The 27,704-nt window shown below is 39.7% G+C and overlaps 1 protein-coding gene across 2 annotated transcripts in view; it reads left to right on the top strand.

Annotated features, from left to right (window-relative positions):
• The window catches only part of MED13L (mediator complex subunit 13L), a 203,718-nt gene that overhangs the window by 131,086 nt on the left and 44,928 nt on the right, over nt 1–27,704 (top strand). For both annotated transcript variants that reach the window (XM_075110712.1, XM_075110714.1), the window contains 5 exons: nt 16,749–16,894; nt 18,275–18,469; nt 18,852–19,043; nt 23,989–24,148; nt 24,985–25,089. In XM_075110712.1, the coding sequence (XP_074966813.1) occupies nt 16,749–16,894; nt 18,275–18,469; nt 18,852–19,043; nt 23,989–24,148; nt 24,985–25,089 (798 nt within the window). The remainder of the gene's footprint in view (nt 1–16,748; nt 16,895–18,274; nt 18,470–18,851; nt 19,044–23,988; nt 24,149–24,984; nt 25,090–27,704) is intronic.

Genomic DNA, 27,704 nt, shown 5'->3' with positions numbered 1-27,704 from the left:
ATGACTTGGAAAAGCGAGAAGCTTAAAAAATGAGAGTAGAGGAAATGGATGTACATCTCTCTTCCTTTTGGCTCCGTTATATTAATTATGAGACATTTTCTATAGGCTAGACTGAAAAAACTTGGATCCTGAAGCTGCAGACTATACTGAGGGATATCAATGTGATTTCCAGTCTAACTCATTTCCCTTCTCCCACGTTTACTGGTAACACCTGTGTTTTCTCTGTTTCTGGATTCTTTGGGAACAGGATGGTAACGGTAATAGCTGTAGCGTGGACTTGATTTTAAATGTTCGGAAATTTTGGCAGGCTGTCAAGTTACTGGGCAGGGGGAGGAGGAACCAGCATTGGGAAGTGGTTATTTATTTTTTCTTCACCCTATAATTCAGTCAAAATTTAACAGTATTTAATTGACCACGCGAAGAGAGTGTGTTTGACCTTGAGGAAAATCCTGCCAAATCTCAGTGACCTGTGAGAAATAATGAAGTCTTAGGGGTTTTCAGGAAAGTTTCATGAACCTCGTACAATCTAAACACTTCAGAGGTACGTGTAAGTATGGCTACTTTACCTTATAATAACTTGCACGTACAGCTTATGGAGTTCAGCTTTTCCTTGCATTTAGATTCTCTTTCGGTCCCTTATCTGGTGAGGCTGGCTTGAAGATCAGGGCAAACTGCATCTTATTTCCCTGTGTGCTACTTAAATGTGGGTTTGCATCGTCCGCCGAAGCTCAGAATTACATGTATGTAGACCTCTGCACACAGTGCCTCTACACATGCAGGAGTAGCGTAGTAATTAATAGACTAAGCCAGCTCTTAGAGTAATTTCTGTAATTTTGTTTCTGTTTTTGGATTGCAGTCACTTTGAACAGGGTTGTTTCTCACTTGCAAACGAGCATGCGCCATCACAATAGATAGCATCCCAGAACTAGCCTAAAGTTTCGACCATTTCATTTCTCTACGTGGGTGAGAATTCAGTGCAAAATTGATGGTTGCAGCACATTCCTGCCGAAGGAACTGTTTGAACTGGCAGAGATCCTGAGTCAGCAGTATAGATGGCAATATAGGCCAAGGCACAGGCGCTGGGTTTTAAAGGGACTAAGCCTACTTAGGGTTTGCACAAAGTGCTCATGTGCTTCAGAATGGAGAATCAGTAAGTGCTTATCGCAGCTGAAGACGAATAAATGGTACTGGTTTTCCTTTCTCTGGTGGTCATTTTGTTTCAGGGTGTCTCAGCGTGAATGGGTGCTCTCATGAGATATTCTGTTTGGATAAGCACGCTCTGCACCCGTATTCGTAGTTTCATTCTTGCAAAGGCACATAGTTGGTATGCCAGGCATTTATATGAAATACTTCTCACCGCAGAAATGTTTTTGTGTGTGGTGGTGGTTTTCTTCATTTTAGAAGCAGTTTCAGACAGAAACTTTTTCTTAATTCAAGAGAAAAATACTATGGAGGAAATAATTTATGTTATAAGAATACTTGGTGGAGCTGAAACCAAGAAATCTTGCAGTTAGTATGGTAGAATAATTATTTTCTCATGTGATATTCGTGAATTGTGTTCTTGGAACATACCTTCTTTAGTTTTCAGATAAATTGTTTATAATGTTTGTGTAAATGTTTGGACAGAAATAATATTTTCCTTTAATTACTATTCATCTGAGCTTCATATGGTTTCAGGTGGTGGTGTTAACCACAGTTCATGTGAAATAATTTTTCTTTTTAAACTTGCTTGATTAGGCAGCTTATAGAAAAGGTGAACTCAATGACTCATTTTCAGATTTACCTTTTTGTTTAAATAGAAAAATCCCCATGTTCATCCTGATAGCCTTCAATGTGTTATTTTGTGGGAAAGTAAGATATCCTATCCAGTTCTAATATTGGTGAGACTGTGAGTGGTTTTAGTAGACCAAAACCAGGTGTTTTTTGTGGTGTTGTGTCCGTGTTGAGTGTGTCCGTCCCGTCCTGTCCCCCCCCAGGATGGTGTTGCTGGTTTGGGATGATGTCAGATATCTCTGTTACCCACCTGAGTAATGATTTCCTTGGCTGACAGATCCAGCTCTCCCTATCTTTGATGCCCAACTATTTTCCAGTACCTTATAAAGAAATGAGGCTATGGTCTTCATGAAGTGATACGAAGTGATACAGCGGGGCTGAATTTGTTAAACTAGGTATAGGTGCTTGGCAAGAAAAAATTAAATCCTGATTAGTGAAGAGTAATCCTAGAAGGAAGATGGTTATTACAGAACCTGAAATTTTGGGCTTTCAAGTCAAGAAAGGAGAGGGTAGACAAGATTTTTGTCTTCCAGAATTAATTCAGGCCAATTTAGCATTAACTTACCTATACAAAAGACAGAAGACCAAGGTGACATAGAGAAGAGCCGGTAGGACTATACTGAGAGGAGAGATGAGCAGTGGGTAGATGAGGACTAGAAACTAACGAAAATTAAAATAATTTTCTGGGACCTGCAATTGCCATTAAAAAAAAAAAGACAACATTCAGGACATGACTGAGAACTGGAGCGCTAGCGAATAGATGGGAATATGGTTGGCTGAATTGTGAGTCTTCATTTTTAATACTTCATATCCCTGCTAATGTAGTCTTTCTCTATTACCCAATGTGATTTGTGTGCCACCTGTTTCAAATGCACTCGCTCTCCAGGGACATCAAATGGGAGTCAGCATGTAGAAGCTAAATTATTTGGAGAGGATTCAGTGATTGACTTAAATGTAAAGGGATTAATTGGTCTCTAAACTAGTCAATTAAACTCTACTTTGAAAGTGGAAGGATCACAAATGCATGGCAATGAATAAATTAATGCATTTTTCATGGTTTTAGTATTTTCTACATGTTGCTTAATATTGTTTTGGATCATCAAACTTATTCTATGAATTGTGATCATACTGCATAATGGACGCATGTGAAATAATTTTGTGCAACCATCCTCCTAAAGGACAGCTGGTTAGCAGGCTTACAGCACAAATTTAAATGTATATTAGCAGGTATTTACAAGTTTGCAGTCTCCTTTACAGACAGAACAGCAAAGGATAACAAATTTCCTCTGAAACCTTGCTGTAAAATGAATGGGGTTCAGGACTCTCAAAAATTTGGGTTTGTTCTGTGTAACTCACTAAACCTTGTGCTCTTCAATAGAAGCGTGAAGGACATCGTAGGCTTAGTCCTTGGTACTTGAGCAAGGTGTGCAGTACAAAGAGATGTGGAGAGATTTGGATACTTTGTGCTTTGAGGTTTGTTTCTGTGTGGGGTATTTTGGTTTTTTTTCTAGTTCAGTCGAAGTATAGTTGAGTTTTTTTCCTTTTAGGGGACAAAAAGGTATTAATTTTACACTACTGCTGCCCCCAGCCAAATTTAAGAGTTTAGCTGCAAGTCCTAGGAATATGAAAGCTCTCCATCAAGATTCCTGTCTCTTCATGTTCTGTAATTTAAAAATAGGGTTGTTATCATAGGTTTATAATACATAAAGGTATCAGATTTTGGAGGGGGGGAGGGGTGGACACGGAGGGCAATCAAGTCTTCAAGCACTTGAAAATCCTGTTTCCAGTTGTCATTTTTAAATTGATCTGAGATGGTCAGAAGTTACCTGGCTTAGACGTTCTAAGAGCATGGCTGCTTCGTCACTGGAGGGCTCCCAGTGCTGAAGTTCACGTGCAAGAAAAACTAAAACTTGGCTCGTACTGGAAAAGGGGTACATGGGTTTAATACCGGGTGACTTTGGGATTTTTTAGTGTTGTGTGAATCTATGACATAAAACTCATGATGTAATGTTTTTATTTCTCTTTTCTCTTGAGGTGCTCAAGGTAAGCAGCTGTTTGAAAGGCCAAATCAAAACTGCATCAATCGTTTTTAGATTTTGAGAATAATATTCTTCCTCTCTTTTTCTGTGTTTAAAAAAAACCACAGCTGGCTGAGGAACCCCATTTCCCCCTGCTGATGTGCTTGCTTTGTGAATGAAACTGATAAATGTAATTTCATCTTCGGTGAACTTAATGATAACAAAGTATGGGCTTATGTCCCTTCTTTCCCTTCAGTTTGCCGTATTTTTTCAAGAATATCCTTTCTGAACGGCCTTAATCTAATATAATGCTACTTTGGATAATAGCATTCGGCTTTCACGGGGGTGAAGGGGAGAAGGGTGCATTAACCTACATAACGGCACAAACAGACAGCAAAAATAAGCATGTGTTCAGAGGCCTTGCTGAGAGGAGGAGTGGCATTTGATATGCTGTGTTTTTATTTTTATAACTTATATGTCAAAAGTATGCTATGTATTTATGGTCTGGTATCTTAACTGTGGTGACAGAGCCTGCGTGCGTGTCTGGAGAGCATCTTTGTGACCGAGCGAAGAAGTAATTTAAATTGAGATACAGCAAATTAATTGTAGTGTCTATTAACTTATGGATTACTGTGGATTGATGTTACCATGCCAGTGCTTCTCAAATTAGTCAAAAAGCAATGAAAAAGGAGACTTACATGCTTTTTAGAAAATTAGGTTCTATTATTATAAGAAACATTTGTCTTTTCTTTTATGAGACCTCAGGTTTTTTTATCTTTGAGCCCCATTTTTAGGATTTATGTACAATGATCTTATAATCTTTGAAGATTTTGGACAAAATAATTTTAAAGCTGCAGGAGTGTTTCAGTGGCAGTGTCTTACTATCTGCTTCACTTTCTTTCCTGATGCTATTAGCAATCTGGGAATCATTTTATGTTCATGTATTTTTTTCCCCTTATACTTTAAGCTCTCTAGCTAGGGTTGTAGACCGATTGCCAGCTGGTTTTGCGCGCTCTCTCTCTTTTTTTTAAATTCTTTAGGTCTCTCTAGCCTTGTTTGAATAGTACTGTGGCAGTTGTTTCAACTAGGTGTTCCCACACTGAGGAAAATGTGGGGATTTTTGGTTACTGAAAAACTCAGAGCTACGTTATTTGTACAAAAAGGGCCACACGTATTATATAAACAAAAAATGTGGTATTTCAGACTTTGCATACATAATTCTGTAGTACCCCTATAAAATACATACAGTAATGCTTATCTATTTCACAGTATTCTTTCAAGTTAACAGGGGTATTGAGAGTAATAATTTCTAACAAATTGCTATTGAGATCAAAGCTATTTTAAGGTAAATTTTAAGCCATTTTAGCTTTCAGAGCTAATTGTGATGTAACCAACAAGACAGAGGGAGAACATTTTTTATGTTTTGTTATAGAAGAAATTCTGTATTATCCCATGTTAATAATCTTTAAAAATTGTGCAGTTCTGAATCTAACAGAATACAGAGCAGAGGTGTGGTGACAAACTTATTTGTGGCTTTGGGTAAATCTGTGCAACAAGGACACATAAAAGAAAAGTATTGTCTGACACAATTACTGCGGGACCGATAATGACTTGTGGCTTTACCCCTAAAGCAGTAATAATTTATGAAAACAAAGCTCCTAATGTAAATGTGGTGTGATGCTCTTACGTACCTGTGTGCTAAATATTCTTCTTGTTTATAAGCTGAACGTGATTACGGCACTGACTTGACTTCATGTACAGCTGGTGCAGTTAGGGCATAAGGTAGAAAACTGCGCTAACTCCATGTGAAAAGAGTCGTCTTATTTTCATCATCCAGACTCTGCAGACTGACTTGTTCAATACGTGCTAGTGCCCGCCATGTGTCGAGTGTCAGCAATCCCGTTGCCCTTCCGCCCTTTCTCCGGAGGGGTAGGAGGGCTCTGCTTTCGTGGCTGGGACGTCCGGCGGATCGCGCGGCGGACTGGCAGAGTAGGTGCCTGGTGTTGGACGTTTCAGTAGCCCGCCAATGGCCAGCGTGCAACAGCTGCTAATTCTAGAGCAGCATGGCATAAATATTAATGGAAAGGATAATATTTTTACGCACTTTATGACTGCTGAAAGCATCCTTAAGGGGGGGTAAGGGGAAGCCTCCTTTTTCCAAAGCTGCACCTATATGTGGGTCTGTGACCCAAAGGGGAGCCACTGTGCAACTGTGCCAGTCAGTGCTTCTCATAGCGCTCACTTGGTGAGGTGAAGTAATTGATAGCTGTATTATCTGTGATAAAATTACCAAGGAAAGCTTAAATTTAAGGAGAACCCAGGGTTTAAACTTTGCAGTACTGAGCTGTTAAGGAAAGGTCAGTTTATGCCTTAGGCTGAAAAAATGGAATAGTTGGTTGGCGAACTTCCATCAGTGCTAGTCAGGCTTGTTCTTGAGTTTTGGGTTATTAATATTCAAAAGGAATTTTTTTTCAGCCCTGATCCCTACAGCACAACTGCTCATGACAGTTCTGAGGTGATTTTATGCCTGTATGGTATTTACTAAAATGCTAAGACTAACAGCACAACAAGAGGGCTTTTTTGGAGATACCACATGTAACTTAACATGTAACTTATTCATGTGTCATGAATAAGTTGTGTGTCACTTTGAATATATGTACTTATCTGGCTGCATTCCTGTTTTAAAGAGTGTTAGATCTTCTATGGAAACGAATTTTCCAGGGGAGTCCATTTCAAACACTGTGCGAAAACGCAGTGACTCAGACAAGGAGAGAGGGATGTCAGAAAGGTGATAACAGCAGTGGTTTTAGAAGTTACATACGCAATTTGTCCTGATGTTGGTATTTTGAGTATGCTAAAGCAGGAAAGATTGCATCCATTGTGACAATTTTTTAGTTAATTGTCATTCACTTTGTAGTTTTTACCGGCTGGTGCTATTATTTTTAAAATAACTGGTAATACTGGTACAGCTATGAGGAAGGTCCTGATTTTTGTTGGGGATTTGTATCTGAAAAAGCTCAGAATTTCCAGTGAAAAATGTGTGTTTATTTCAGCATTAACCTGAATGTACCTTTAATAGCCGTCACGTTTCTTTTTTTTTGGTATGCTTTTCTGTTTTATTGTAAAGCCTATATCCTATATTACAGTGAAAATATGGTCACAACAACTCCTGTGTTTCCTTATCAGGGCAAGATCCAGTGTCCTACCACAGTCAATTTGTGTTCCTAATGAATATGACAAACGTGCAGAATCATTCTTTGGTATTGATGTTTTAAATAATTCAAAATAGTTGTAGTTCTAAATCAACACTATTCTGAAGTGTAACACATGTAAAAAGAAAAAAAGGCATTCAATAATCATTAGCGCCTTGAGCTATATGTTGTGGTACAGTGCTGGCTGCATCACTTACCCGCTGCTAAGGGGAGGGTGTGGGTTGTTATTTCAGTGCAGAAACCTTATTTTGTAGATCCATGAGAACTTTTTTTTTTTTGTCAATTTTATCTGGTCTTCAGTAGAATTAGTAAGATCTGGATTTTATTAAAAACTAGTAACTTAGCACATGAACTTTTTAGGTGATCTGAATTTCTGTTAGAGGGAAACTATTTCTGTTCGTCTGACCTTGTCTGCAGACAGCATATTTTCTAACCTGAAGTGCCCTAAATATTTGTAAATTGTACGTATTAGTAGGAAGATGGACATAATCTTCACCTAGTTAATAGTACTGTTTGGATTCCTGAAGCTTGATCTGCAGGTGGCATCCCGTCAGAGGTGAACCGTGTCCCACCTGCAAAGCAGGAATCATGTAAAGTCAGTTTGGATGCGTCGTGCTTCTAGTCAGGAAGTGTTAACTAAAAAATTCTGTGTTGCCATACTCTGATTTTACTGCTCAATTGTTATATTAGGAGATGTACTCACCAACCTTTTCGTGCCATCTGTTATTGTCCCATATTTCCACATTTTATGGTATGAGGATAAACATCATCCTTGATCCGGGGGCTTTCAACCTTCCCTCTTACTCCATGTTGCCTTTGGTGTTAACTGGTACGAAGAGCAGGATTTGCCCCTGGATATAGAGAAAAGAAATACGTAGCCCTGGTCATGGCAGCCTGGTGCCTAATTTAATTATTCAGGGATGTTGTGTTGTTTTAGATTATTTCTTTAGTAACCATCAACAGTCTAGGAATTACTTCAGTTCATCTTAAAAATAACAAGAAGCAAATTTTAGATCATAACAGCATATTTGGACAAGCCACATTATATACACATGTGCAGCTGGTAATAAATCAATAAATTTCCATGTTCAACATGCAACACTTATTTAATATAGAAAAATAACGTTTTTATTGTGAATATTTATGGGAGATTTTCACCTGTTGTGGTGTAGTATTTCATCAAGAATCACAGGAATAAAACTGCTGCTCAGTTGTACATGGAAGAAAATATCAATGCCAGTACACTGGAGGAGCTATTATACATTTTAAATAATCCATTAATAAAAAATAAACTAAATATTAAACACTGCTTTAATGTGTTGTAAAAATATGCTTATTTCCCTATAGGTATAGTTTTCAGGGAAAGCGTGAGATGGCTGTAACTGCGGCACAGGTTCCTCCCTGCAGAGGTCGCGTGGCAAAAGCTCGGTGACCTTTCCTAAAGCAAAAACTTCTCTCCGCCTAGGCTCGAGCACTGTCGCAGTATAGTTTGCTTACAGCGTGTAAACCCTGTTACGCTGTTCTGCATATAGCCCTGTCCATCTTCGTTAAGGTCATTAAAAAAGCAAACATGGAACTATCTTAATCTAAGATATCGTAAACAGCCAGTGCAGAAAATGCAGAGCAGCTTGCTGTGTTCATACTAAAGGTTATGTACGTTGTACGTGACCTTTCCTCCAGCAAAGACTTGAAGTAGGTCTTGTAAGTAGGGAGACCACAGTTACTCCTCAAAGTGTTAGCTAATGCGATGTGCGGCAGTTTCCCCTTGACTTCTTGGAGGTGTTCATATCGCTGTTAGCCTTGTCACGCTGCAGATTGATGTATCCATTTGAAGTATAAACTCCAGCATCCCTCCAGGCCAGCAGGTCGCCTTGTGCATACACTTACACAGAGAAAAGAACAGAAGGTCGTTGGAGATGGGATCAGGGAGAGAATCTCGATAGTGGGGCATGTATCAGGCTTGGCAAGAGGTTTTGTTGGTGACAGCTGAGGAAGTGGTGAGATAATGACTCTGTAACACAGAAAGTATTTAGATAATGTTACCTAAATGCTTGCTGCATTGTGAAACTGTTATCTTAGAACTTCACTCCGCCACTGGAAAAGCACTAAAGGTAATTAATAGTTATACCAAGTTTCTGTGTGTGCCTCTCATACATTAAAAAAAAAAAAAAAACTAACAGAATACGTGAGACAACTTATTCACTCATAAAATACAATCATTAAAAGGCCTGAGTAGTTCTGGGAACTGAACTCTTCCCCCTTCTGTTTTTTTTTTTTGGGGGGGGGGCGGTGGGGGGGGGAGTGCAGAGAGAAAAAGAGACGAAAAAAAAAGAGAGGAAAGCAGTAATTGCCAAAGCAATATGATTTAACTTGGTCTCCTGTATTCTTATTCTCTGCTGTACAAAAATGTGTGACTTTGGGCAGAAATGGCTACAGAAACACAGATTATTTTCCCTGTGTAACCAGGTTTCTCCCAGTATCAGTCCCCCTCCTTCGTGAGACAACGGTGCGTGTCACGTGAAGAAAAGATGTTTCAAGTCCTGTGATACAGTGAAGTGGCTGCAACACATGGTTTCAGCTGGGTCTTTGTTAGCTTTCAAATAAGCTGCTGAAGGGGCTGCTGCAGGTCAGCGCCACAGCCCTCTGCAGCTCTAACGCGCAGCGTGTCTCGGGTGCAGCTGGGCAGCAAGTCCTGGATTACCGGTGGTTAATATATGGAGTTGTAGAGCACGATATAGGCTCTATAGATTGCCATTTCACATATTTGAGTATGGGCCTGCGTCTGAGGCTATAGCATAGAGGAACCAACTACGTGGGTATCGTGCCTAGTACGGAGATGTGGCCAGCTTTGTGCTGCCCACTGTTTGTTGGAGGGCTGTTGTATCCAGAAAGCTCTGGATTTGTCTCATGTCTGGAAATGCTTTTCGTTTCTGTTTAGTTGTGGTTTCTGCAAAAAACGTTGCTAATTATGCCATGTTTCTTGAACGTCTATTGCAAACGAACTGTGTCTTGTGTCAGCTTGGGCAACATTCAGAGTTCATCGGGTAGGACGAGAGTATGTTATGGGGTACTTGCAAGCACGAGAAATGCCACATAAATGTTTTGCCTCTCAGACTGTATCTACACTACTTATTAGACCAGACAGGTCATGATCTCAAGAACTGGCGTGCTGTCATCCAGACGGCTTTCCTGTTGCATGCTCCCTACTTAGCTTTGAGCAGTGGGAGGTAGCACTCTTCCAAAGCAATGCCCAGGAGAGGCTCTGGGGATAGCACAGCCAAGGACCATTTCCAGTAAATCAGTGTGAACGATGCCTCCCTTTGGGGGATGAGGAGGTTTTACCAGATGAACGTGCTGTTTTCTGAAGGACCAGAAAATGTGTCCTGGCCTTTCTTATTTGCTGCTGTTGATGAAGTCTCTGTTCCAGGTCCTCTTCTGCTCTCTTGGTCTATGTGAAGAAGCCTTCTCTGCTAACACAGCTGCCTGGCAGGTCCCTGTAGTTCCTATACTGGACCATCATATGTCCCAGAGGAATGTACTGGAGACCTGGGCACTATGAGAGTGCATGGTTTCTCTCATTCTCTCAAGGAGAATGCATGGGCCACTCTACGTTGGAACAGGTCTGACTTCTCTCTTCCCATCATGTTGTGTGTGGTTGTTGAGGGAGCTTGTTCAAACTTCACTGAGGACACTTACTTCCAGATTATTTAAAAAGAGGTAATGTTCCTACTGGGTTGTTGGAGTTACTGACTGTAGGTGTGTCTAGGTGCTGCCATCTCCTGTCCAGACTGCCACTGTGACCGGCGGATAAATGTCCCGTTGCTTTAGACAAATTTAAAGGAAATTCTTTTATTATGCTCTCACTTATTCTTATGCGCCAAATCTGTGCAGAGCCTTTTCATGCCCTCTTTATAGTCTACACCAAACAAGGGATTAGCCTCATTGGTATGACTGTTTTCCTAATGCGTGTGGCTTACTGCTGCCTCTTTTTTGAGATCAGACTTGATAAAGCTATTTTGGCGTAACTGTGAGTTTCAGATCCCAATCCTAGTTTTGAGGGGAATTAGAACAGCCATACAATTTAGTGGTCATAAAATATAATTAATTGTACACAGTCATTGACTCTATGGACAATTGCTTATAAACTAAAGGAGAGAAACAAGAGATTGCCAGCAGCCTGGTGGCAGGGGAGGGGAGCTCAAGCTTGTCTGCAGAAAAATAAGCATTAAAAAAATTCTCATCCTTGAAATTGTTCAAAAACCAAGATGAATGATTGCAAATACAAGATTCTCGAATTTTCACCACATTCTTCTAAGTAACCACTAGTGTTAGTATTGTCATCTGTTGCCCGTTGCACTTTCTGGGTGTGTAAGTAGGTTGCAGTGTTTGGACGAAGCCGAGCTTCGAACATGGACGCTGCACAGCAGCAAGCGTTTTTCAAAATATAACAGTGCTTTCCAGTGAATTATTTTAAATCATTACAATAATAATGATAAAATTTGTATCATAAAACTACTTTTAGATTTACCCTCTAATAAGGGAAAAAAATATTTTTTTAAGGGTTTTTTTGTAGATTCTTTTTGGTGTCGTCCATCCATCCCTGTCCCCCCCAGTCCCAAAGTAATTGTTACTGGCACTTTATTATTATTATTTTCCTGAAGTAATTGGTTTCCACATTTGTCATCCAAAATGAGGGATTTTGAAATCTGTTATGAGGTACAGTTTGACTTTGCACACAGGGCGTACATTTAGTTCTCACATTCAAAACTCAGTTATGAATTGCAATACCTTGGCAATTTTTTTCATTGAGCTTATTTGTATGGAAATAATCTCTTTAAAGTTAGAATGCAGGCTAGCGCAGCTTCCATTGGGTATTTATATAAACCTACTAACAAATGGAAAAAAATACGTAAATCCATCAGATGTTCTCCTTTCTCTGCCAATGTTGTGTAGTTTAAACATAGCCATGTTTTCATAATCCTCATCTGAATTTTATATATAAGTAAATTTAATGTTATTTCCTTTAAGTCATTTAGAGTAACTGAGGGATTGGCATTCATAAAGATTATGGGAGATCCTAAATATTACACAGGCAAGGTATTCAGCTACGTTTTTAGGCACCTCAAAGGTTATTTAAGGTAACGAAGAACCCAGAGGAAACATCTGAAAGACAGTTGTTGCCAGTTGCAGGTGATTAGGTGCCAAATTGAAGGTTTCATCAGTGTAAATTCTCATTATTTGAAGATTTTTGTGTGTTATGGAGAAAACAATATGCCTGCAACGCTTAGGAGAAGGACATAGATCTTTTGTTTTGTTACAAAACCTTATATGACATTGCTGTTTGGGTTTGGGGGGCTTTTTCTTATCACTTTCCTTGCTCAGAAAAGGTAGGGATCTAAACAGAAACAGATTTTATTTTGAAACAGATTCAAAATAAAAGGAAGGGAAATGGCACATAATATTTGTCACCGTGTAGCTGGGGAGTGAATTTTTTTGTATTCTTTGTATAATAGTAGTTTTTTATTTAAACAATTATTTTAGCTTTAGCAGATGAGTCTCCCTCAGTGAATATAGTGGAAATATTCTTGAAAGAATATGCTCATGTGTTCTGCTGGCTCAGGACCACAGTGCTCAGCAGTCTTGAGCCCTCGGCCTTCATGCAGCTATAGTTGGAAATAACGTATATTCTGTATAAGGGCTGTATATTTCATTTGGGAAGAAGACAGCCTAACTCAGGCAGCCGTCAGTCACGTGTAAAGGAAAGAAAGGTTTCTGAAAAGGTACCTGTAAAAAAGAGGCGACAATTCCTGCGTAGGGTGACGAGACTAGCGTTACAGACTTGCGTTCTTTTTAAATGTTTCCTGCTTTTATAAAATAGGATGAAAAGAATAGGTCTCACTTAAGTTTGTGTTGAAATTTTCTGATGGAAAACTGCTGCAGCTACCACTGCCTCTGGTGGCACTGTTTGTATGCCTGAAAAAAAAAACAAGGAAAGGAAGAAATTAAAAAGCTCAAACCATAAATGGTAGGTAGCTGAATTAATGCATCTGAAGTATTTTTCATACTAAGTTCATGGGTACTTGGCTGAGCATTTTCACTTTAATAATAATAAATAACTTCAAATGCCTCCAACGTTTGGGGTTTTTTATGCATTAGGTGCTTCAGTCTGATTCAGGCTTCTGATTTGGAACTTCTAGGGGACGCACGGCGCGTTGTACTCCCCTGATAAGGATCAGGCGTGCCTGGTGCCTTGCTCAGGGTGGGCACCTTGCTTTCACACTTCCACCTAAAGAGACTCTTGTCCCTTCTTCCTTTCCTCTGGGCAGCAGCGTAGGTTCAAAAACATGATTCTGAAGTTAGGTTTGTTCCTTGTGTATATTAATACATGCAAAGTAAACGTACAATGCAGCTATTCAAAATTGGTAGTATTTTTATTATTGTACTTGTTCTGAACAGGTATAAATTGACAGCTCCAGGTATTCCAACAGACTTTGTAGAGTAGGGGAGATAGTTTGGAAACCATTTCACATGCGTCTCTGGTGGTTTCTGATATTTTGAATGTCAGGGAGATAAAAAAGAGTACACAAATGAGTAAGTTTAAAAACCTGGAGAGGTAGTAGAGCGGATTCTAAGAAGCTCGTCAGCTGCAGTTTTTTAATTAGGTTGAAATAAATTGAAATTAAAAAAAAAAATAAAATCGGTCTGAACATGGTGCTGAACTGTAGTCAGATCCGCATTTTGTGTTTAGCTTTTTTATGGTGCCTTCGTTAGCACAAAGAGAAGTAGATCCATTAAGAAAACTGGATGTTGATAAAACACTGATGGAAGACTCTAGTGGGGACCGGAACGATTTATGTCTATCAGAGCATGTTAGGTCCTGATGCGCCCTGTAGAGCTATAGCTACATCGTTATTAGAAGAAAAGCCTCAGTGCTTAGTCTGCTTCTGAAGGCTGACTGGTTTTAGCTTGGTCAGTTTTCTCCTACTTGAGTTTTATTTGGAGATCTGTCTCACATTTGCAGCGCGAGTGATTTCTGCAGCTTGGTATTTAAGGAATTGTGTGAAATGTACCGAGGACAGGAATGTCAGGAGGCTGGGATGTGCGTGCCCGAGCGGGATCCGTCGCAGTGGGCCGGCGCTGTTTTCTTGAAATAAAATTCATATTTGTTACTAAAGTAAACATTTTACTCGGCATCTGCCAGAAGCTTAGGAGGAATGTAGGAAGTCCCCAGGCCTTGATCTTTATTATTTTTGGTCTCGAAAGCTGAGCTTATAGCAATGACTCTGGCACCAGAGGGAGCATAAAATGTCTGTGACCGTTTCCTCTCTTGCGCACACAGTAAGGCCGCCCCAGGAGGAAGGTCTGGGGAAGGGGGAGGAAGGACAGCTTGAAGCTGGACTCGCGTAGGCCGGCCGGTGCTCAGTACCGTAACGCAAGGACTTGTTAGCTGTGGTCTGACGAAAAGGAATACTGGAGTGGATGAGATTTGGTACTCCTATAGCTGAGCATGGTTTACTTTGGATCCGGTGCTAGAAATGATCCCTCTTTCACTAATGAAGTATTTACTGACGCTCATGAGCAGTAATAGTTATTACTGTTATTCATTAATCTGTCATATCTACAGGAAAGTAAAATGAGCTATTACTGCATTTGCGTATCTTTTTTCCCGTGCTTAGTTGTATACACTTTTAATCCGAGGCCGTTTAATTTTCTTAACTTAGTGATTAATTTTGGTGTTGGCTGAATCTCAGTTGAAAAAATCAGTGGCGTGCATTCCCTTCCCTGCAAAAACAAATGAATCTTTTGTCTTTTAAACTCTGATTTTGTCTATTTCTTATTCTGATGGTGTTTATGGATAGTTGTGACTGTTGCATAAGATCGCACGTGATTTGTTCGTGCCAGACCACTTTGCAAGAGACTTGAAAGAGTCCCTGTGTGGTCCCAGAAGGCTATTTTTTTCTTCAGTTCAATAGAAGACAAGCAAGACTTTCACAGTCAAACACTGTAGGAAGCTTGCAGAATCAGGATTGCTGTGTAATATCCTAAAGACAGGAGTTGAAAATTACCACTTTACAAATAGCTTTGCTCTCTGCTTTAGAAAGGCTGACCTGCTGCATGCTGAACTCTTTGCAGAGATTATCTCTGCTTGATCTTAGACCAGATTTCTCATCTTTTTTAGGTCTTAAGACCTTGTTTTGGACTAACTGCTATGATCCTATGTAACGAAAGTAATGGGTTTTGATGAAATAATTGAGCTTTGCTTTTATTTTTGTATTCCTTGTATATGCAGAAATCAGTGGTTAGTTGGTTTTTGTGGTAGAGTGTTCGTTTTTTGGTTGGGGTTTTTTGTTTGGTTTGAGGGTTTTTTTGGGGGTTTTGTTTGTTGTTACATGAATTGATTTTGGTTTTCCTTCTTGGGGCAAGATAGCTGGATAGAAATATATGGAATTTATGATGCATTTTTTCCCATATCCTGTTCCCTTCCTCCCCCCCCCCCCCGCCCTATGTAAATTAATGATCAATTTACTTCTGCAAAAACTGATGACAGTGAAATTTCTTTCCCTTGTGAAAATGGAAATCTAATGAAAACTTTTATTTCATGGAATTAAATGACTGCTACAAAGTACTTCTGAATACAGGATGATACCACCAAGGAAGTTTAGCTGTTATCTGTCACTTAAGTAACCTTTCCTCTCCAGATTTTTCTGTTTCTGACCATTTTCTGTGGGGTTTTTGTGGTGGTATTTGAAGCTCACAGAAGAGTAACTTGTAGTACCGGACAAAAAGTTTTCTATGTGGTGTGTAGAATAATTCAGAAATTTAATGAGGGTAAACCAGCTTCCTATTCTAGACCACAGTGACTTTTGTTTAAAAGTAGCTGGCAGTAGTAGAGTAGGCAGTTGACTTAAATACTGAAGTGAAATGACTATAGTTGCCTGTGTTATTTCTTTTTGGTGGAGGTAGTTAAAAGCTGTCTTTAAAACACTGGTTACATTATGGATGGCTCAGTGCCAAAGCCAACACCTTTAAAATTATGTGCAGCTATTGTATTGGACAGAAAAATTCCGCATAATTACCACTTCAGGTCTGTAAATTTTTAGTTGATTAAAAGGATGGTAAAAAGCATGAAAAATGTTTTGTTTCCTTTTTCTTGTGGCTTTGTGGAAAGGAATATTTAAGCAAATACTTAACTATGATGGGAGGTCTTTCCATAGGTAGAATAAAGTGAGAACATTTTAAATACCATTAATTTCAAATTCAGCTTAATTGTCAGTGCCAAATCCATAATTCATCTTAGACCTTTGTCAATCTTTTGTAGTACTCATGTGCTTTTATTTTGCTTAATGGAGGTTCTCCTGAGCTGTTAGACAAACATCCTTCCTACTGCCTTTGTTATTCCTTTTCAGCTAGAACCCATTGCAGAGTGAATTTTGAAGAACTCCTTTTTCTTTCTGAAGACCCTTACTTTTACTAATTGAATCCTGGTTAAAATCCCATTTGTTTGTAACAATCTTATTAATTACAACAAGTAGGAAAACAAATCCTCAAGACAGATGCTAACATTGTTTCGTGACAGGTCGTTCTGTCGTATATGGTTATCAGCCAGGCAGTGAACCCGTACTCAGTAGCCACAAGTGACGAAACAGAAGGGTATGAATCTGGGGCTAAGCTATGGAATCCCGACCTCCTATGAGCTCATTACCATGCTGATAAATCTTTCTCATTTGTCTCCCCCCTCCTCCAGTGAACATTTGTCATGTGCCTTCACATTCTTTCTTCACGGGGAAAGCAATGTGTGCACCAGTGTGGAGATTGCTCAACACCAGCCAATCTACCTGATCAACGAAGAGCATATCCATATGGCCCAGTCCTCACCGTCACCGTTCCAAGGTAAGCGAGCTGCATCTAGAACTTGGTGCGCTTAACCTCACTTCTGTGCGGTGGGGACTTCCCTCGAGTTGATGTTATCTTCAGAGGTGAATAAAGTAAGATTAAGTAACTCCTCACATGGGTTAAATTTCTACTCAGGAAGTTGTGGACATAATGGAAGATGTTGTTAGGACTTCAGTGCTATAGCCAGCCATAAGTGGTCTGGGGACTTTCCAGAGCTTTCTATTCATTAACGTTGTTTTTAAATGTACATGCATGTAGTAAATAAAACAAAGAAATTCATCAATTGTGTTAAAAAGACTTAAAAGTGAGTGCACTGATTTGATTTTCTTACAGGGTGCCTGGGTCAGTGGGCTCAAATCTGTAGCTTCCATGCTATGTGAATGCAAAGTCTAAGCTTATCTAATTCAGGGTTACTTCTCATTCATAGATTGTCAGCTATTTTGCTTTTTAAAAAAAGGGGCGGGGGTGAAAACGTATCAGAAACAAGGAAAAACTTAAGGTATTTGTGACTATTTATTTGACAGTGTAAGAAAATAGGGTTTTACAGAATTAAGTTAATGGCTTATTAAATTAATGATGCAATTGTGCAATGCTCTACATCAAAAAAAACCAAGAATATTCGAGTCATTGAGTTATACCGTCTTTAGTACAGTCTGAAATTATAATTTCAAAGCAATTAAAGCAAGAAATCTGTATAAACTTATACAGTGAAGAAACACTGGGAGACTTATAAAATGAGCATTTATAGAGATGTTAATTTATAAAAGCTTTATTGAAAACATTTTGTTTCTAAGTGTAAATTTTTGACAGAGGCTCAGACACTTAAATCATAGAAGGCTTTATTTCAGTGAGCTAAATTCATTAATCTCAAATCCAGTAGGACTAAAAGCAAAATTGAGTCTGAATGGAAATCCACGTTATTGAGTAACTAGTTCTCCTCAGTTGTCATGACTCTAGTCATGTTCATATATTGTTATCTCTGTCCTTTTTAATGCTGAGAAGTCTCTAGTACCATATGTTCCTGGTAAAAACCCTATTGTTGAATATCTATCCTCTAATTACTTCCATGTATAGCCATCCCTTTCCCATAGCGAGTGCTGTTTCAGTACACTTAGATTAGTTCATTTTGGAAATTATTAAGCTAAGCTGCAAAAAGGTCCGTTTTTAGCTCAGTAAGGATGGTTGTACAGGAAGCAAGTGCAGCGTAACATGGCTTTAAATTCACACCCTTGCGTGATTCTGCAGTAGCTTCCCCCAGAAGAGCGATCCTTAAGTCAGCATGCGGATGGAACAGTGACTCAAGGTATGGAGGCAGAGACTGGCTGATACAGAGTTAAAATATATGCACTGCAGGGACTGTTGTTTCTTACTTTGCAGTTTTGGTGAGTCCTTATGGTTTAAATGGTACATTGACGGGCCAGTCATATAAGATGTCAGACCCAGCAACTCGGAAACTGATGGAGGAATGGCAGTATTTTTACCCTATGGTGCTGAAGAAAAAAGAAGGCATGAAAGAGGAAGAAGAGTTGGGATATGACAATGATTTCCCTGTGGCAGTTGAAGTAATTGTTGGTAAGTTTCAATATTCTGCCTGAAGGATTATTTTCCTCCACATGAATTTTTTTTAAAAATCTAATTAATCAGAAACAGCCATTATAATTTTCCCATCTTCTCTTGTAGCTCTCTTGACACTGGAGCATCTGACTAGTTATCTCGCCTCAAGCTTCTGTACTCCCTGTATCCCACATGCTATTATTCACAGTATCAAGCTACTTGTTTCAGCTCTGTACTGGTTTTAGAGGGTTAGATATGTATCAGTATGTGAAATTCTTTAGCTCTTTATGTTTCAGATAATAAGTTTTGTCTAATTGACATTGAAAACAAGTTGCAGGGGCTAGGGCTGCTGAATATTATCAGGTATTTTTAAGACTTTTGTTTTTCCATTTCTTTGTAGGTGGTGTAAGGATGGTATATCCTTCAGCCTTCGTTCTCATCTCCCAGAGTGACATCCCCATGTCACAGAACGCTGCCAATACTGGAGGCCATATAAATGTGGGACAGCAGGGGCTTGGGAGCGTGAAAGACCCTGCTAGTACCTGTGGGATGCCACTCACTCCACCCACTTCTCCAGAGCAGGCCATTATGGGTAAGCAATAAATGTAGGAGGCTGGAGTCAGTCTTTCATTTTACATAGCTCATAAGTGAGGGTAAGTATGTGAACAGTAGCAGATTAAAGACAGGCAATACACTGAAAGGTAGGAGAGGACTTTTTCTGTAGGTCTGCGGTAAAAGAAAGCCAATGCTTGAAACACCTCAGAGAAGACACATCTTTAAACAAAACCTTGTGAATTCAGTTAAGCTCCATTTTCCATAACTGTATTATCTTTGAGCAGTAGTGCAAATAGCAGAAAGCCTAGATTCCGTCAGTGAAAACACAGGTTTTGCCACTGTGTGGAAGTGTTGGTTTTCTTGTGTTGGGGTGGGAGGAGGGTGAAGATTCATTGAGGTACAAGAGTACAGTGAACATACAAGAGCACGTAGCTCTTTTTGTAAAGAGCTAGAAATACATGCTTAACTAAGCATTCATGTTGGTGTAATAAAAATTTGCAAGTGCTAGCTACTCCTTTTGCCCAACACAGTTGGGTTTTAGTTAAGGGCCATTCAAAAGAAATGCTTAAGTCTCTAGAGCTGGTAAGAAGGAGCTGGTCTTCCGAAATGAGGTCCGACATGCATCGTATGCAGATGGCAAACGGAGTGCTGCATAGGATTTGCAAGTTACATGTTTTGTCTGGATCGAGTATGCCCCTTTTGGATCCCATTTGGATCCGTAACAGTTCTAATTCCAGAATCCATCCAAGTGCTTGGTATGTGGGGTACTAGATCCTTAATATCTTGCTTTGTTGAAATAAGTATGTGTATCCAGTTGCTCCTCAGAAATGAAAACAAATATCTATAACCTGTCATCATCTGGAATACAGATGAGACCTTAAGATTAGTCACTGTCATTGTGGTTATGCTGTAACAAATTCAGGACTGCAATTTCGAACGGGAACTACGGAACAGAGCAGTCAAATGTCTGTTCGCGTGCAAACTTCTAAGATAATAACGTAAAAAGAAATAAAGAAAATATCTGATATAGAAAAGTGATTTCTGTGTACCTCATCACCCCCCCCCCCCCCCCCCCCCCCCCAAAAAAAAAATATATTTGGAAGGCATGTGTTTTCTGTGTAGATTGTCTTCTAACCTGCTTTTTACAGACATGCCAGTTCCTAAGAGAATTACAAGACAGTTGAGGTAGGAAGGGACCTCTGGAGATTATCTTACCCAAGCCTTCTGCTCAAAGCAGGGTCAGGTAGAGCAGGTTGCTCAAGACATTGTCCATTGTCCATTGAATATCTCCAAGGACAGAAACTCCACAACCTCTCTGAACAACCTATTCCAATGGCTGACCACCTTCACAGTAAAAAGTTCTTTCTTTTCCTTAAATGGAATTTCCTGTATTTCAGTTTCTGCCCATCACCTCTTATCCTTTCACTGGATACCACTGGTTACATCCTCTCTATTCTCCCTGTCAAGTATTTGTGTAAATTGATAAGATTCCTCCCCCAGCTTTCTCAGCCTCTCCTTGTAACCTTTATTAATAATAGTTTCACAAGTACTGGCACGTTTTATGCTTTGCAAATGACTGTTATTTGGAATCGAGTTCTCAGTTCACAGAAGATTCTCTGACTTGAGTCACAGTAGCAAAATCATTGAAGACCACTCACCACCGGGCGACCTCCTTCTGCTTGAACTTGCACTTTTTTTTTTAACTTGCTGATCAGTGCTTACCCAATTTCACAGAGCGATAGAAGTGTCGAAGATGTGAAGGTCCTACAAGATTCTATGAGTCTGTGCAGCCAGATGGGGATAAAGACCTCCTTGAGGTCTAAGGAGCTACCAAGCTAGCTTAGCCTTTATTAGATAGTGCTGGCACATCAAAAGGATCAATCTTGATGCAAAGCCAAAGAAAACTAATCATCCTTAGCTTCACTCCCATGGAAGTACTTGTCTGGATTCACTTGGCCATGAACAGCGACTGTATATGAAGACAATCAAAGTGTTTAGTATTTACTGCTAATAACATAGAATGTGAGATTTGAATTGACTTTCAATAGTGTTTTTCAAGGCAACTGATAGTTAAAATAAGCAAAAAGCTTATTCGTAACTAACTGAAACAAGACAATTGACTTCTAAATAACCATATTGAAGTATTGGTGCATATTTTAATGTGCTGTTGTATTTTTAAATTTTTCAGATGCCCGTTAAACTTGTACAATATCACAAGGGGATTCTATTTGAGAATTTTTATAAACTGTTAATATCTAAAATTGTTTGTATTGTCCAATCTGGTAGTCACAGTTTCTATTTGATCTCTGCTGTTGTTTGAGGGCAATATAAAATTGTGTTAGAGGCGTGCCTCTCCGGCAAACAATGAAAGGATTCCTTTATATTATATCACACGCCGTTCTAAAAGACCTTGAAAAGTTGGAGAAATTGATTGGAAAAATGTGTCATGTGGTTCAGAGTCAGTAAATGGGATACATAAACTGGATTAGTCTGAGGGCACGTGAATAATACTTCAGTCCTGCCCATAGCAGTAAAAATGTGATTGTAGTACCACGTCCAGTTTGAACACTTAAAGATGTGGACAGATTGGATGGAGTCCAGAAAAGTGCAGTGGGAATGAATATAGATTTTGCAAACAGAACCTACAGGAAAAGATGGAAGGAATTGAGGTTGTTTAGTCTAGAGAAGAGAAATTTGGAGGAGAGACGATACAACGGTCTTCAGAGACATAAAAGGAGAAAAAGAATAATCTTTTCTCTGCAACCAATATGTAATGAACCTAAACTGGAGCAAAGCAAAACTAGGTTACACATGAGGAAAAATGTTCTCTGAGGAAGGATAATGAAGTGTTAGAATAAATTGGCTGGTGGGAAGCTACAGAATTTCCATGAGCAGGGAGGTAGGTGGGTTGTTGGGGGGGGGGGTGTTCGTTTTTAAAGAATAGGTTCGTCAAGTATGTTGATCCAGCTTTGAAGTAGAGGATGGACTAGATGATCCCTTCAGGTCTTTCAACCATATTTTCCATGGTTGTGTCTAAAGTATGTAACAAAACAAACTGCTACTGAAACAAGGGAATGGCATTTTTCGTGTGTAGACACAGACTGTGCCGTAGGGATCGTGAAGTGACCTCTGGTTGAGTCTTCCGGTGTTTGTACCATTATATGACACAGTTATTTGTGTGTGTTCCAGTATTTTGTCAGTGGTTTTAATGGATAAAAAGTAGTGTTAATGTATGAGAACAAAATGTTTTTGCCTGCTGTGAAGTTCTGTTTCATGTTGTGCCGTGTATTGCTGTACTGCACAGTACAAAAATATTACAGAATTTTGGAAGACAATCATTGATGCACTGAAGTGTAGCTTGAAAGCTGTGGTTCCTCCTTGGCTGTCCTCTCATGCCTTCTGGCCTTCCCCTTCCATCGTACTTGCGTTTTTCCTGGTAGTTGTAACTGTCCTGCTACTGATACATGTGATGTATGTGTGTGTGCGTTATGTTTGTCTGTATACCCACGTTCCTTCCCCGCTCCCGAACCCAGAAGGAGGACAGATTTGCTAATTCTGTAGTTTTGACTTGGCTTTTGATCCATCGCTCAAGTTCACAATGTTGTAGAACATGTGAAAGCCAGTGAAGTAAATTGTTAGAGCCACAAGCATCAGTTCGTCTGGGGATTTATGGTTTTCACTGTCTCTTCTTTTTTTTTTTTTTTTTAATTAGATTCTTTACAAAAAGAGAATCAGGGAAGGTCTAACTGGAGGAAAAATATATAAGCATAAAGAATCAAAGAAAATACAGAGCTTGTGCACCATTTTAAAATTCGTATTTTGAAAGTCACCTAATAGAAATCGTCAGAATTACCTTGTTAGATGCAGTGATGTATGGCAGTGAATCCTTTCAGCGTTTCGTTCTTAAGGCTTCTTCAGTTGCGTCAGGCAGAAGGACGAAGTGTTCTGTACACTGATTTGACCTTGTTACAATGCGACATATCCTTCCTTACTTTTCCATCCAGAGCGCAGAGTGGCGTTACTCAGTCGCCGGGCCAAGTGTGCCTAAAGCTCCCTCTACTGTTGCCGTTTGTGTTTGTAAAGATGACTGAGTTAGGTTTCTGTTAATCTAGAACAAAACCATGTTTCGTAGCAGAAGAGGAAACGTCTGCTTATACAAGAGCCGGTAAGGTTTCTGCATCACAGACAGAAATGGAGTGCAGAACGTAAGGCAGAGTTTTCAGGCTATTAACATGTGGAAGTGATACCTTCATTTGTTACCTCTTTAATAATCATACAGCGTCGCTGATGACCTCACACACAATGTTCAACAGTCGATCATGAGTATATACCATTAAGAGTGTCTGTGGTAGTGTACATCTCCACTGCAGGATTTTACCAAAGCAAGTTTTGATTCTGATGTTTCAATTCAAGCATTTGGTAAAGGAATAGCATCACACTAATCCATTCATTTCTTCAGCAAGGTTTTATCTTGAGTGTAAAGAACTGATTCTTGCTTTGAAATACTCTGCATAAACTCTTGGTTTTCTTAATAGGTGCTTTTAGAACCATCCGTATTATAAAAATTTAGTCTTTAAAGCAACTCATCAAAGACTATATAGGTTCAAGTTTAATATCCAGGATAGTTGGGGAAAAACTACCTGCACTATTTCTTAGGGATTCAGTACGAGGCTGTAGGGGACTATGTAAACTACCTCCGTTTAAGCCTCAGAGCACATTATCTCACGTGAGGTGCAGTACTCGCACGACTGTATTGCGGATGTACCTGGTATAGCCTAGTGCCGTCTTTGTTACCCCAAAGGCAAGTGTTGCTTTAAAATGGAGTTTAGTCAGTCCTTTGTAACGATGCTTTAAGCATTTTCTAGTGAATGTGAACACCTGCGTAGTCAGCGGCCTTGTAAGAGGGAAGGTCTTTTCAGGAAACAGTACCAAATGTGAATATTGAGAATGGCAGTAACGTTATCGCTTTGTTTACATCGCAGGAGATGGATGCTCTCAGAGCAATGTCAGCCATTCAGCTGTGCAGGAGGGGACACTCAGCGTACACAGCCCAAAGAAATCAGGCAAGATTACTCCAAAATTCCACAATCATATGGTTCACCGTGTCTGGAAGGAATGCATTCTCAACAGGTCGCAGTCCAAGTAAGGCAGCAGTCCTCATGGGTTTGGTTTTTAATAACACCTAATAAATAGTTTAAATTGTAATGATTTTGCATTAAATAATGCTATTCCTCATAGAATTCTTTTTGCCACTAATCAAAGCTAATGATGCAGAACAGCATTCTCAAAGAACGTCAGTTACTGTGTTCAGCTGAAAACTAACACTTAGGTTTGTATTTTAGTTATGTATCTTAATTGTGACAGTCTTTGAGGTTACAGATCTATAAGATGTGCCTGCAGCTAGATGCTTTCAGACTCATTGACTGCAGTTTCTAGCTCCAGTTGTAGTTTCTAGACTGAAAGTTGGGTGGCTGAAGGACAAACAGTATATGTTTGACGTTTAGAACTCTAAGGGTGATGCTTGTAAAGCATCACATTACATGCATTGGACTAAAATTCCAATCGACAAGGTTATGGTAAAGTCTTGTTGTTAGTATCATAGGCCTTTATTACTGGACATTTAAAGTATATTCATGGCACCACGTGCCCCGAAATCTTTATTTTTTCACTATTTCCATGCAATTTCCTCATCGGATACGTCAGAATTTCCAGGCTCAGTTGAAATTGCTTGCACCTTGCTTCTTGTGCTCAAACTGCAGAGCTATCTGATGTAGAGCTGGTACTATCCTCCCACGTCAATCAAACTATAGGTTTTAAGGAGCAGTAGAGGGAACTACCATTAATACAGAATTCTATTTCAAAGGTGAAGTAGAAGGAAGTAATTTATTTGAGGTGAACATGTGAATTTATGCATATGCATTTATTAAATTTTGTTTTACAAAAGGTGCTAACTACTAAAATAATTTTATCTTCTTCAGGAGGAATCAAATTACAACTGCAAATCTGGAAGAGGAAGTTCCGAACAATACTGTTTCTTGGGATTTTGTGGACCCCGTCCAAAGAGTCAGTTGTTCTTGTTCCAGGTGAGCTTTGAAGAGAGTAAGCATTTATCGTACTAGAAGAGCCCTGTTTAATTCAGACAGAGGCACGCTTTAAAAAGGGAGTTATGTTTTAGCTGAGAGAAGAGGAAACTTTAATATCAAAACTGTGATCATCGCTCATACTCAGGTGATTAATATGCATCTCCTATCATTGTCACTTGCAGTAGCTGACTCGAGTGGAAAAATGATCCCAGACTAGAGAATGGGGATAAAATCACTCAAATATTTCTCGTTCTTAATGAACTCATCCTTCAGCGTTTTCAGAGGGGTGAGCTTTAAAGTTTGGAGCGGTAAGACTCGTGATGAAGAGGGACAGAAGCTGCCTAAGTTTCAGAGCACCCCGATTAAGGAATAGTGGTACTGTCCCTGTTTGGAGGAAGAGGAAAAATACGCCAAAGAAACACTCTACTCCATGTACCTCTCTAGTCAATCTGCCATGGCTCATTGGACACCAGAAAAACACCCAAGAGAATATAAAACCTTTGCAGCATGGTCATCCACTGTCAACTGGTCAACAAGAAATCACAGCTCGCTCACACAAACACTTTTAAGAGTTTATTAAACTATCTGTCCTCTGTGATAAATGCTTAAAGTGCCAGTACTACTCACTCAGGAGAGGCAAAACAGCGCCACCAATTCTGCTTGACATTCTTAAAATTATCAGAGACACGTTACGGGGCTGGGAAAAAACAGTTTCCAGTGAAACAGCCCTGTGAAGCGTCTTCTACTGAAATTTTTAATTCCTAAGGTCTCCGTCTACTTGTAAGATTGGTGAAGACGTTTTTGTGACCTCAGGAAGTTACTCCTTGAGTATGCCGAGATGTAAATGTCATTCGTATGATCAAACAGAAATGTTGATCGTGCTATGCGAACCCCTTTGGGGGGGGGGCGGTGGGTGTATATGTATTCTTTTTTACTTGTCTTGTCTCATCCCCGTCCCCCTCCCCAGCTGCAGTAAGGGTCTTTGCCAAAGTAATCGTCCATGCAACAGGCAGTGGTGTGGCCAAAATGGTTCTCCGCTTTTCTCCTGGTTAAGGCATAGCTGTGTTTCTATTTTCTTCTTTATTTTTCATTTAACAGCGAGGCAAAGTCGAGAACAATGCTGCTGCTAATAATCGTTAAATGAATATATTGTGTAACCAAATCCTTAAATGTGCTACCTGCCAGGGCAGTCTCTGCAGGGCTTTCTGGATAGGTTTGGCTGTACTGAGAAATTTAGCGACATAGCGCGCTCAGTCTCTGAAGGGTTGTTGATCAGAAATTTCCATTGTCCAAAATTGAATGAGGCAAGATTGTGTCCTTGTACCTTTTGTGTTTGACTTCTCATGAAGCCAGTTGTTCTTCATTTATTTAGAAGAGTTAAAGGGATGCAGAGGAATTGTGCATAATACAGAGGGCAGAGGGTTCAACCTGGAGACTCCGTGCTGTGTCCGAAGTGAAAGTGCTGCTCTTCTGCAGCCGTGCTCTTTACCCCCGTTATTTGTTGCTTGTATAGATACACTCAGGCATGTGGAACAGGCCAATGTTTTGTCAGCATGCCAAGTGTTTCCTATGGAAAAGTGAGGTCCAGCCTTGCCTGGAAAGTGTGAAGAATCACTAGTGGACAACAGAAACCTGAATCTATGGATAGGTTCGGCTGCATTTGCAATTTCACACTGTCTCTTAATACCTCTGGCGATAACTGCATCATGCTGGAACTGGTGAACAGAGCAAGTGGGAAATGAAAACATTATCCTTAAAATGAAGGCGGTACCCGATTTCAGACAGCAATAAGAATTTTCTGTGTTGCTGCAGGAACTGGACAGCTCCTGTCGTATAGATATTGTTTTAGTCGTTACCATGCCCAGTCTATGTATTGTATAAATGAGAGTATAAATGTCAAGATATGATCTTAAATATGGAGTCTTAAAGGGTTGCTGGTACTTGGTATCACACTCAGTCTTCTACAGACTCGATTTTGTCTGTTGAACTGTCTGAAATAATTTTCTGCGGTCAGTTAAAATACGGTGAATGATGGAGAATTAAGTCAATGAAATGTTACAAGAACATGCTTAAGGCAAATCTTCAGTTACTAGGGCATTAGCTCCACAACATGGGTGACTGCAGCTAAAGACCATCTGCTGCGGCAGAGAATTTGCAACATGTCCTGGTAGCAGCAAGCCCACAGAGAAAGCCAGGACAACACGGCACAGCGCGGATGGTTACAGGAGAAAGAAGCAGCAAGTATGGGAAGTTGTACCGTGTCACAGCCGCTGCGTCCTGCGAAGCTTGGCTGCTTTCGCAGCTAAGTCATAAAAGCAAAAGCGTTTTTCTTCAATCTAGTAGCCAGGTTTGCTTGCAATAACGTATCTGCCTGTGTGAGTAAGAAGCATATTATGTGCTTTGAAATGTTTTGTCGCTGTGCTAGATAGTGTTGTTTATAAACAAAAATTGGGACGGAGTGATTTAGTTTGAAATGGTATTTAACTTTAAACAGGTATAAATATTAAGCGCATACATGTTTCAATTTGTGCATAGCTTAAAAACCCAAACAAACAACTAAACAAAAAACCCCAACCAACCGAAAAGGCCAATAAAAATACGGACAGTGAGATGAG

This window comes from Phalacrocorax aristotelis, chromosome 15, assembly GCF_949628215.1.
Source record: "Phalacrocorax aristotelis chromosome 15, bGulAri2.1, whole genome shotgun sequence".
Taxonomy (NCBI): Eukaryota; Metazoa; Chordata; class Aves; order Suliformes; family Phalacrocoracidae; genus Phalacrocorax; species Phalacrocorax aristotelis.
The sequence above is the reverse complement of the archived record's forward strand: the minus strand, read 5'-3'. Positions and strand labels throughout refer to the sequence as shown.